The 12,736-nt window shown below is 40.7% G+C and overlaps 1 protein-coding gene across 1 annotated transcript; it reads right to left on the bottom strand.

Moving 5' to 3' along the window:
- Positions 1-21: 21 nt before the first annotated feature.
- LOC106387826 lies at positions 22-817 on the bottom strand. The gene is given in 5 exon segments (XM_013827748.3): positions 22-208; positions 211-273; positions 275-382; positions 384-517; positions 520-817. Coding segments are annotated over 5 exon segments (678 nt in total). The 3' UTR covers positions 22-133.
- Between the last annotated feature and the right edge of the window lie 11,919 nt (positions 818-12,736).

Below are 12,736 nucleotides of genomic sequence, written 5' to 3'. Positions count from 1 at the left end.
AAATAAGAACCAATCAACGAATAGCAAAAAGGATGAAAAGGGTTTCATTAATGGTTTTTAGACATTGCCATGGCTGACTATGTCACCAACAAAAAAAACAACACAAAACCATCTTCTCTCTCTATCTAATCTATCATGAGAAGTCTCTACCAAGCTTCTGGATCGCAGAAAACATCTTCCTCCTAGAGCCAACAGCGTTAATCCCCATATATCTTTCAAATCATCCAAGGTCAACAAATGCAAAATCTCATCATCAACCTCATGAATGTGAAAACATTGGCCAATATCTCCCTAAACCCTAACTCTTGCAACCAAATCTTGACCCTGACAACTCACTACTATTGCCGTAAAAGCCAATATCACCGTCTCTTAATGGACTCTCTTGAGTCTTCTCTACTGAAATCCCTAAACCCTAAACCGTCTAATTCATCCATTTCCCCAATTCTCGATACCCAATTGGATCGTACCCGCTGCGCCGCTCCCGGCGATGACCCGACCCGTTTCTTGACCCGCCAACTCCGAAAGGATCCACATTTCCTTCTCTTTCATCATCTAGGGCTCCTGTATTCTCGTACCCAGAACTCAAATTCGTTAAAGCTCGAGTCCTCGCCGATGGTTTGCTCATATCTTTCTTGTTCCACTTGGGTTTCCTCCCCTGCCAACCGTGGTGATTGTACAACTGGTCGCCGCCGATTTCGCCTAATCGAACACTTGGTCTCCTAAATCGTTTCGATCCAGCGGCGGTAGCCTCGGCAGAGGTTGAAGGAAGCGACAGAGGAACGCCGCCGTTGTCGTTACCTGGTGGCAGCTCCGTCATTTCTGGAAAAGATTGAGAGGTTTCCTGTTTCACTTTTTATCAGGCATACACATACATGTGGTTCTGCGAGTGTGGAGCTGTTCACTTCCTGACACGTGTACGCTCGTGCACAAATTAGCAGTTTATTGACAAAACCCGCTTAAGTTCTGTTAGTTCCATTTTTAACCCCGAATAAATATTTAAAAGAATTAGCTATTGAATAGGCTCTCAAATACAAACCGAATAAATGAAGCTTATGGTCTTTACTCCAGAGATGGAGTAAAGCTCAACTTCTTACTACACGCTTTTACGTGGATCATGCAATGCAGGTCTCTCCAGGATAGCTCTGCAGCTAGGAGGAAAACTGGTGATGGATTGTAGAACTCCAACTCGAGATGGGATTGTTAGTGCAAAGATGACACCACAATTGAGTAATGCAGAAGATAAATCAAGAGACAAAATAGATACAAACAACCAACTATGCTTTATTAGAAATCGCCTAGATAATTTATTACAAGACTTGCTTATCAGCTTTACACAGCATGTCAACACCCTAACAGCTGCTACTGAAAGATTCCTAATCTACCCAAATTTGTACTTCAGCAACTGCTTCAGTACGACTTTTCCTCTTTAATAATAACAGTGTCTTATGGAATACAGACGATTTCATAGCTCTTTTATATTGATCTTCACGTTCCTGAAACCATAGCCTCAAAAAAACATGGATATTGACAACTTCCATATCAATAAGTACACTTTCATTTTCTTGAAATACACTTATCCCCAAGGCATAAACTGAAAGTGTATTAGGTTTGATAACCTTTCCATTGATCACGATAGTATATTTATACAAGAGGATGAGATCTTAGGAGATCTATCGTATGAGGATATACACAGAATATACGTAACAGCCGTATGGAATAATATCCTAACTAACACTCCCCCTCAGTCTGAGCGGTGGTGGACAGACGCTTAGGCTGGAGCGAAACGATGTGAACAATGGAGTTGGTAAGCCTTTAGTAAATATGTCAGCGTACTGAAGATGAGTAGGAACGTGCAGGACGCAGACCAGACCAAGTGAGACTCGTTCTCGAACGAAATGGAGATCGATTTCGATGTGCTTCGTTCGTTGATGTTGAACGGGATTAGAAGAGAGATAGACAGCCGAGATGTTGTCGCAGTAGACCACGGTAGCCTTCGGGAGGTGAATGCCGAGGTCATGGAGCAGGTTACGTATCCATGTAGTCTCTGCAACAGCATTTGCAACTCCGCGATACTCAGCCTCTGCGCTGGAGCGAGATACCGTATGCTGCCGTTTAGATGACCAAGATATGAGGCTGTCGCCGAGGAATACACAATACCCAGAAGTAGAGCGTCGTGTGGAGGGGCAGCCGGCCCAATCTGCATCTGAATAAGCGACTAGATCAGTGATAGAAGACTTGTTAAGTTGTAGGCCATGATCAATAGTGCCTTTAATGTATCGAAGTATCCGTTTTAAGGCTGTGAAGTGTGGGTCGCGCGGGTCGTGCATAAGCAAACAGACTTGCTGGACTGCATATGAAATGTCTGGCCGCGTGAACGTTAGATATTAAAGGGCGCCCGCGAGACTTCGATAGAGAGTTGGATCAGCCACTCGAGGGCCCTCATCGACTGCAAGTTTGGACTTGGTATCTACCGGTGTAGTGGAGGGCTTGCAGTTTGTCATTGAGGCGCGATGGAGAATATCTGCAACGTAGTTGTGTTGACTGAGGAAGAGGCCAGTGTCGTTGTACGTGACTCCAATGCCGAGGAAGTGATGCAGGCGTCCAAGGTCTGAGATGTCAAGGCTGGCTGAGAGTGCATCAACGATCTTCTGAACTAACGCCGGTGTGGAAGCCGTCAGAATAATGTCATCGACATAAAGAAGTATGTATGCCATTGTAGAGCCACTGATGAGTACGAATAGAGAAGGATCAGAGCGACTTTGTTTGAATCCGATCTTCTTGACAATGTTGGCGAAACGTGTGTACCAAGTCCTCGGTGCTTGTTTGAGGCCATAGATGGAACGTTTGAGTAGGCATACATGGTCTGGTTTGGATTTGTCGACGAAACCAGGGGGCTGATGCATATATACTGTCTCCTCAAGGTCACCGTGGAGAAACGCATTCTTGACATCAAGCTGGCGAAGTTGCCAACCGCGAGCCAGAGCAACGTGCAGGACTGATCGGATGGAGGCCGGTTTGATGACTGGGCTGAATGTCTCGTCGCAGTCGATGCCTGGCCGTTGAGATTTACCGTTTGCCACCAAGCGGGATTTGTGCCTCTTAAGAGTGCCATCTGCATTAAACTTATGACGATACAACCACATAGAACGAATTATGTTAGTGTGCAAAGGTCGTGGGACTAGTACCCACGTTCCACGTTTAACATGAGCATTGTATTCCTCACCCATAGATTCATTCCAGTGAGGGTCTTTTGCTGCCTACACATGAGACAGAGGAAGAGGAGAAATAATATATGTGTGAAGGCACAAAGGAACCCGTGTTTTGGTAATGCCGTTTTTGCTTCGAGTGACCATAGGATGATCATTTTGAGTCAAAGCTGGAGTTGGCGGTGAATGGTTACCTACCAACGGCTGTGTTTGAGATATGAGACGTTGAATAGGAGGTGGTGAAAGAGATGGTGGTAGTGGAGGAGGAGAAGAGGCGCTCGGTGAAGTAGGGAAGACCGAGAACGGGAAGACCTCCTCCACAAAGATAACATGGCGTGAGATGATCACTTTTCTTGTAGCAAGATTGAGACACCTATACCCGCGATGATTAGTTGGGTACCCCAAGAATACACACGCCATGGACCTGGGAGCAAGTTTATGAGAGGAAGTAGATATGGTGTTTGGGTAACAAAGACAACCAAAGACTCGTAAGTGAGCGTAAGAGACATGTTTATTGAAAAGACGAGTAAAAGGAACCAAGTTGTTAATCGAAGAAGAAGGTAAGAGATTCAGGGTGTGAGCTGCAGTGTGCAGAGCCTCAACCCAAAAGTGATACGGCATGTTTGACTGAATGAGGAGCGTGCGGATGAGGTTGTTAATAGTTCGAAGCATTCGCTCTGCTCTCCCATTCTGTTGGGATGTATGAGGGCAAGAGAAACGCAGTTGTATGCCATTGGCGGCTAAGTGATCGAGGAAGACCCGACTTGTGTACTCGCCGCCATTGTCACACTGGAATGCCTTGATTGATTTATGAAATTGGTTCCTGACATAAGTTGAAAAGTGAAGAAACTTGCCAAAACACTCACTTTTACGATGAAGAGGATATACCCAAATGTAATGAGAGAAATGATCCATGAATAAAAGATAATATTTGAAACCCGAGATACTTGAGACAGGGGAAGTCAAAATATCAGAATGTATTATTTCAAAAGGTTCAGTGACAACCGTAGACGAAGTAAAAAATGGAAGACGAGCGTGTTTACCCATTTTGCATGCATGACACAAAGTTGTCAAGTCAGCATTTTTATTAGAAAAACCAAGAGAATGAAGAGAGCGATTTATTGAGCTTCCCGGATGACCCAAACGCCGATGCCATAGAGAGCTATCTGCGAGAAAAACAGAAGGGAGACTTGAGCTAGAAGACGGTGTCACTGAGTAGAGCGGCCCTGGACTGTCACATCGGAGCAGATTGATCCTGGTTCGAAGATCCTTGACAGTAAAACCAAACGGGTCAAACTCTATAGAACAAGAATTTTCTGATACAAATTGACGAACAGAGATAAGATTTTTAATAATGGAAGGACAAACAAGCACATTTTTGAGAAAAAGCTTTTTAGGTGAAGATGACAGAACGGCATTACCCATTTGAGTAACAGGAGCACGAGACCCATCACCTACTAGAACAGAGGGAGTTATGCTCATGTTAAAAACAGAATTTAGGGTACCTGGCTGAGCCGTGATGTGATTTGTGGCGCCACTGTCCATGTACCAAGCAGAGTCCGTAGGTTCCTGAAGACTCATAGTGTTGAATGCCTGAACAAGAGCATGCGGTATGATGGTCTGGTTGCTTGGTAATGTGGAAATGCCGTGAGCCACATGAGCCTCCGGGTGTTGGTGTGGAGTGTACGGGCCAAGGATCCCACTCTGCTTGTTATTGTTGTTTGACGTGTTCGCAGTGGTGGGGTAGGATGGAGCAAACTGAACCACTGAGCCACCTGGTATGACTCCACTGAGGCATCGGCATTGGCCACTGTGGCATAGGCTGATTGTAGTTCCATGATGGATAGCCATAGAATGGTTGCATATAGCTGCTTGAGTTGTTGTTGCGACCACGTCCACCATTGTTGCCACGGTTGCCACGACCACCTCTGTTATTGTTGCGGTTTCTGTTGTTGCCTCTGTTGTTGTTGTTGTACTGACGGTTAGATGAATCAGAGACATTGTTGTTGTCAGTGTTACCTGCAAACAAAGCTGTTGGTGATGAGGTGTTGTCGGTGTGAGTGACTGCAGGGCGGTTGTGCTTGTTTAGTCGTTCTTCTTCAGCAAGAGGCATCGATCGCGTTGTGTGGAAGGTGGGGAAAGGAGAGCGGTGTCTAATGACATTGTGAATGCCATCGAATTTGTCATTGAGACCGTTGAGGCAGTGCATCACTAGCTGGCGATCAGTGACTGGTGACTCAACATTAGCAAGAAGATCTGAAAGGGACTTCAGCTTGCGGCAGTATTCTTGGACGGAGAGATCTCCGATTGTGATGGTGCGGAGCTCGTTCTCCAGTTGGATCGCTCGGTTCTCTTTGTTATCGCGGAACATGTTCTCTAACGCTATCCAGAGATCGCGAGCAGTACTCTTAGGAGTTAAGATTGTTTCGACCAAAGAGTTGGTTATGGTTCCGTAGATCCACATTTTGACGAAACCGTCATGTTCTTTCCAGGTCTTCTCCGTTTCTGGAGTTGCGACCGATGTGCCGTCGAGATGATCAAGGACACCGAACGTGAGACAATGTGTCTCGAAGATTTCTCTCCATACGTCATAGTTCATCTTGTCAAGATCGAGCACGATGGGGATGTAGGCTCGGATTTGGCTAATGCCAAAGGGTTTGTCGGATGAACTAGAGTTTAGCTGGATAGCCATTGCGATATCAAATAGAAGGAAGAGAAACGTAGAGGAGAGAAGAGAGAGAGTAGAAGGGGATAAGGAGAAATATCGCAAGAAGAGATTGCAGGAAGCTAGAATCTCTGAGGCTCTGATACCATGAAAGTGTATTAGGTTTGATAACCTTTCCATTGATCACGATAGTATATTTATACAAGAGGATGAGATCTTAGGAGATCTATCGTATGAGGATATACACAGAATATACGTAACAGCCGTATGGAATAATATCCTAACTAACATAAACTTGCTCCCCAAGTTTATCTCTTGCCCTTTCTCCACGGTATAAACTTGCTCCTCAAGTTTATTCCACGCCAGCTTAGCATCTTGCGTCCACATGGTCTCTACCACTCTGCATGCCTCCTGGTTCACTCTCTGACACACATTGCCTCAACAACTACTTCAACGACTACGTCAAGACATAAACCCTCAGTTTATCCTTCTCCATCTCAGCATATCTTGTATCCACATGGTAACCCACCACTCTGCATGTATTATGTAGTAACGACTAATGCATCCAACATCAGTGACTTCTTCGTCTAGTTAGTCACGGAAGACTATTGACATCTACGAGCTCCACTTACATCTTCAGGGATGACGAGGAATATAGAATATTAGCGTATTGAAAATTAGGGAAAGCTGAGAGGACAATGCCTGATGTTTGATCAAGTTTCATTTGGTAGAAGTAAAGTGGCGGGCGGGCGGCCTGATGTAATCTCATATGTAGGTCTTAATTAATTGTAGGGAGGATGCATTGGTTCTTCTCGAGAGGATGATAATCGAAGGTGATCCTCCCAAGTATTGCTACATGGAATGTATTGGTTCGTAGTTTTATTCTCTATGACAACTTGAGGGCATGATCAGTTTACCATATTGCAAGAGAATCCATCTGCTTCTCTATATGATTTGAACCATCAACTCTGGTGGAAATATGGAAATCTTGTGATCACATGGAAGCCTAGCTTGTGGGTGGGTCTTCACTGGACGCTTCAAGAACTCTAAAGAAAGCATTTCGATCCTTGCAAGAAAACCAGACGGGATCACTGCTGTGTAGATGCGCTTTGGCCAAGCTTTTGGTATGTGACAAATGCATTGCTGACAAGTTGCTAAGCATATATGATGAGACAGATGTACTTTGGTCAAGCTTATGTTGCAATATGATTATCTGGTTAGCTTTGGTCAAGCTTCTTTACTCGAAAATCATCTTTTTTTTGGTTGATAGATAATCACTTGGATCATAATATTCTCATGGAGATTGAATAGCTTCTTTGGATCTTTTCTAGAAGAATCTGGAGACGGGTATCGATGTCTAATTGCAACTTTTGTTTCAGTACCAAGTTCCACTCTCTTGAAAGACAAGACTGTTTCCTAAAAAAAGGTTTTTGAGTTTATACTCGTTTGTGTATGATTGGTGCATGATGAATAGAACTACTATATGTTCTGATACTGAAACAATTTGATGAAATTTCTGCTATTCTACTTTTAGGCGTTATTTCCAAATTAACACAAATATTAAATGCAAATAAAGAAAACAAAAGAACATTAAACATTTGCTTATGTATTAAAATTAGACATGGACCTCTAGCTTCCAGTTCTATCTCACATTTACCTATCTCTGGTGAAGAAAACTTCGATAAACAGGATAACAAAAGAATCAATCCCTAACCTCTAAGAGATTACCCAGAAAGATCTGACCTCGATGGTCTTGAACTCCATATAATAACTATATTGCAGAGGGATGTACTTGATTTTGAATCCATCGTCGGCCTGTTGTGTGTTTTAGTGTATGGTGGAAAAAAACGATTTCTATATAAGCAGTTTCGTTAGTCAGCTGCTGTAATGCAAAGCTGACTATGTCCTGGACTGTGCTCCAACGGGTACATGGTCGTGCTTCTCACAAATTTCTGATGGTCCCTCGCAGGTTTTCTGAGGTGAGAGACCATTGGACGCTTGTTTTTGCTTCTCTTCTTTACTATCGAGCATGAAGCTAATGGGTCTACAGATCCTGCTCCAACTCTCCTGCACACCGAATAGGTTTTTTCTTAGAGAGATAATATTTTTTTGAGGCAGACTATGTGCGCAAAAGAAAGAAGACGAAATTGATTACCTTAAGAGCTTCTCCGCTGCGATTCTTGCAGATCCTATTATTTTGCGACTTGGCAGCCATTTCACGACTCGGTTTGGATCAGCTCTCATGGGAGAGTGTATTTTAATGAGCTATAAACAAAAAAAGAAGAGAACCAAGTCAAAATCAAAAGGCCTGAAGGGGTCTCTGAATTTATAATAGGCCAATGCAAATCTAATTAAACGAATCAAGTGATTGTTGCCATCTGCCACATTTAAAATGTAGCAACTTGTACTGAGAATTAAGAAAACGAGAAAGGACAGACTTACACCTAAGCATTCCATCATCTGGTAGTAGGCTCTACCATGCAAAGGAGTATGTCCTTGCCGAGATTCTGAAAAATATCTAGTCCTGAAAAAATAATGCAAGAGATTACTGTCAAACATAAACATAGTTGATAACATCTAGACAAAATAAATCTAGGTAAACTTCATACCACTCTTTATAACCTGGATCTACAGTGAAACCATACATATCCACTGAATCACAAGTCGATAGAGCAAATTCAAGAGCCTTGAGCCCGGTTCCTTTAGCTGCTGAGCCAAATGAAGCACCAAGCATCAAGTACACAGGATTTTTTATTGGAACTTCCTACAGAAAAAGGAAGAATCCTCAAATAAGTTTGGAAGACGAGGAATAGATTTCAGATATTCAAAACCAAAGAGCTAAGAGACAAATAAGGGCAATGTACAAACCCGAATCATCTTGTTCATAATATCATGAATTGTTGTTTTTACTAGTAGTACCTCTTCCTTTTTTTCTGCACAGTCTCAAAGGATCAGAGAGAGTGTAAACTATGACACACACAAGAAAATCGAAATAGAGAAACAATGGCGGTAACCATGAAGGAATGTAAAACAAGAAAACAGTTATACCATCCAACTCCACGACTTTGTCAAGGGCTTTTGCTGACCCTCGATTAAGAAGACGGAATGTACTTTTCTCTCCCACATATTCCTTGTAGTTCTGCAAGAAGATGTTCCAAGAAAAAGAATGGAGTAAGATAAGTGAGAGAACAGAGGGGGGACAAAAGAATAGGGAGTTAGATAAAAAAACAACTCATCATTACTTGAATTGGAGCACCGTTTTCTCTGATAACCGCATCATAAGTATCAATCTCTTTTCCAAACTTTGTTTTCAAAAGATCACCAGAGTTGCCAATAACAGCACATCGCTCAAACTGCCGGGGAAAATATGGAGGTGTTTCAGGTAGCACCAATGAAAGCTTTTCGATGCATAAAGACCTATTCTGGCACCGATTACTGCACCAGAGGAGTGCGAGTTTCATTAAGACCAAAAAAAGAAGAAGACAACACACCATTTTAATACTTGATATATTGTGACTGGGACCCATCAATTTTAGCAAGTTTTGAACTGTTGTCTATGAAGAAAACGGATTATAACAGAAATAACCACCATGCACTTCATTCCTCGTCTAATTTCAGTCAATACTTACAGTTGTATTCCTTTATTGATTCTGCGCCATGCATAGTCCTCCCATCCATTTGGTAAGGCATCAATGTATTCCCTAGTGAGTATGGTAGAGCTATTCCTGACCTGGTCAACCAACTCGCTAATCAACCCATCAATGTATTATATGAGCTGAAAATTTACATAGAAACTAAGAAATGAAAGACCCACTTGTTCCCAAGTTGCTACTGCTTCGCACAAGTCAAACTCATAAGACAGTCCTTCAAGCTCTCCAGACTTAGGATCTTTCTGTTATTGTTGGACATAATCCAAGACATGAAAACAAGGTAAAAATACATATATTCAATACAACACTTTGCTAAACAAGACAAGGACTAGTGATAAAGAACAACTGTGCCAATGTATATAGTCAAGTAACCAGACTGAGATCAAAAGAGAGCATTTACCCATTTGGGTACAGTATCCTTGGGGAAGTTTATTGATATTTTACAATAATCTCTACCAGTAGCAGCTTGTAGTCCCAAGCCATTTGCATTCTACATCATTCCAAAATATACTCTTTTAGTCACACATGATGTTTTTAGTAAATCTTACAAGCAAACAAGTAATACAGCAACTCATAAAGTTAACTGAAGATGAAAACTCAACCCAGGATAAATTTTCATCATTTTTAAGATGTTGTTAAGGTCTTAGCTCATGAATCAATATGCCTCAATTTTCACTCAGGTTCCAGTTTGAATTGATTCCAGCCATTCAGTAACAATCCACTAGATTGGATCAATTCTAATCAACAGATCTCCAAATTCACAAGTAAGACTTAACTCTCAACGGATCAAGAACGTGATTCCCAGCAGATAGTGAAGCTAACAACAAAGATCTCTCAAGCGAAAGTACTTACGACGCACTTCTGGAATCCGTTCTGCAGGGACTGCAACGCCTCTAAATCTTCATTGCTAAGCCGATTTGATTCGTCTAGACCCACGGAATCATCTTCTTATTCATCAATAATCATCGCCATACTTGAGAGAAAATCACGAAATACATACTGCAGTGTGAACAACGACGGAGTGTATATATACTTACAGAGATTTGAGACGCCGATAATGTAGATGAGAACAGCAGAGATTCCAGTTGTTAAAGCTAATAGGAATATCAATTGCAAGATCTTCATCGATTCCCTCAGAGCAGCTGCTAATTTTTTCAGGAGACGATGTGATCTTCCAAAGTAACTACGGGAATGTTCCGATCTGCGAGTCTGAGCTAATTAGGGTGGGCATAATAAAATGTATCCGGATCCACTCTTGTTAATCAAATCTATAACAGAAAGAAAACTAAAAGGGTAATTCTACTAAATAGATCTATTTAAGTTTTCTTTCTATAAAAAAAAAAAAAAAATTTCTCAAACAAAAAATCAAATTAATAGTCTTCGTTAATAGATCAAAAGTCTAAACTACCATTTCACTAATAAATCTTAAAAAATAGAAAAAGAATCACGAATGACTAGGACGACGAAGAAATTTGATGTCTTCGACGTCTCCACCACCATCGCCTTCTTCTCTCGACGACGCCGAAGATATATCACGGCGAATCTACAACCGTCAACACTCTTATCGGTCGAATATCGAACTAAGCCATATAAGTATTAAACATTTCCAATTCAAAATCAAAATTAGGGCTCTGAATTGAAAAATTGGATGTTTTGCAAATGTATGTTTAATATTACCTTGTTTACTTTGTATTTTCGAACATATAAACACATATCTCAAAGAGATTAGTAATTAAGCAACTCTCATCTCCCTCGAAGAGTTTTTTTCCATCTCTCGCCAAGCCTAAGCTTCCATTTCTCTCCAAAGTACTCGCTTTCTTCCCAGTCTTTCAAAGGATTGCCTTTTTTGTGTGTTTATGTATTGTATTTGATCTTGTCTAGTAGTTTTAAGCTAAGCTTATTTGTGGGATATGTCTCTGAAAGGCTAGTTTAATACCAATGATAGCAGCTCATCTATAAGGTCTTAATACTGTTTAGTCTCACGTCTAAGAATTTCATACGATTTGATGTTAACTTTTGGCATTTGAAAATTGCAGCCTAGTCATAGTAGCTGCAAGGCAAGATCCTTAGTTACTAATCTCTTTGAGATAAGTGTTTATTCATTTCTCTGATAAGATTGTTCTTTATTTTTCTTGTTTGATTTCAAGAAGGATCTACGAACAAGTATCAGAGTTTAAACTACCAACAAAAATCTCATGACCATTTACAAAATTTGGTAAGAAATTTTGAACACCCAATGACACATATAAATTTTGGTAAGATTTTTTTTTATTTTACTTGTTTGGCTTATGCATGTTGATATGTTTACCCGGCTCGTAAATTTGCTTATGACATTGTTAGTCTCTTTCTTGTGCTTGTGAAACTGTGTAGCTTTTTTAAATTTCAGAAAGGATTTGGGTAGTTTCAGGAAAGCTTTCCAGAAAATCTGATGTTAACAAATTTGAAAAACTTTTTGCTTGGTGTCTTGTTTGACTAACGCGTTGATATGTTTGGAAGGCTCGTGAATTTTCTTATGACATTGTTAGTTTCTTTCTTGTGTTTGTGAAATTGTGTATTTTTTAAAATTCAGGAATGATTTGTGTAGTTTCAGGAAAACTTTCCAGAATATATGATGTTAACAAATTTGAAATTATTTTTGCTTGGTGTCTTGTTTGACTAACGCATGTTGATATGTTTGGTAGGCTCGTGAATTTTTTATGACATTGTTAGTTTCTTTCTCGTGCTTCTGAAACTATGTAGTTTTTTTTTTAAATTTCAGGAAGGATTTGGGTAGTTTCAGAAAAGCTTTCCAGAAAATCCGATGTTAACAAATTTGAAAAACTGTTTGCTTGGTGTTTTTTTTTACTTACGCATGTTGATATGTTTGGTAGGTTCGTGAATTTTCTTATGACATTGTTACTTTCTTTCTTGTGCTTGTGAAACTGTGTGGTTTTTAAAATTTCAGAAAGGATTTGTGTAGTTTAAGGAAAGCTTTCCAGAAAATTCCACTGTTCCTGAGTGTGACTGGGATAAATTTGTTTGTAAAAATTTGTTGGGTTTTTTTTTTAAGTTTCAGGAAGGTGTTTCAAACTTTCAGGATAGCTTTCCAGAAAATCGGATACTAGAAAATTTGAAAAAAATATTTGGCTTGGTTACGCATGACAGCAATGCGATGGGAGATTCAATACTTGTCATGCTAAGACTATGTTTTTGAACTTTGATGTTGACTTGGACAA

This window comes from Brassica napus, chromosome C3 (assembly GCF_020379485.1).
Source record: "Brassica napus cultivar Da-Ae chromosome C3, Da-Ae, whole genome shotgun sequence".
Lineage (NCBI taxonomy): Eukaryota > Viridiplantae > Streptophyta > Magnoliopsida > Brassicales > Brassicaceae > Brassica > Brassica napus.
This window is presented reverse-complemented; position numbering and strand designations above follow the sequence as displayed.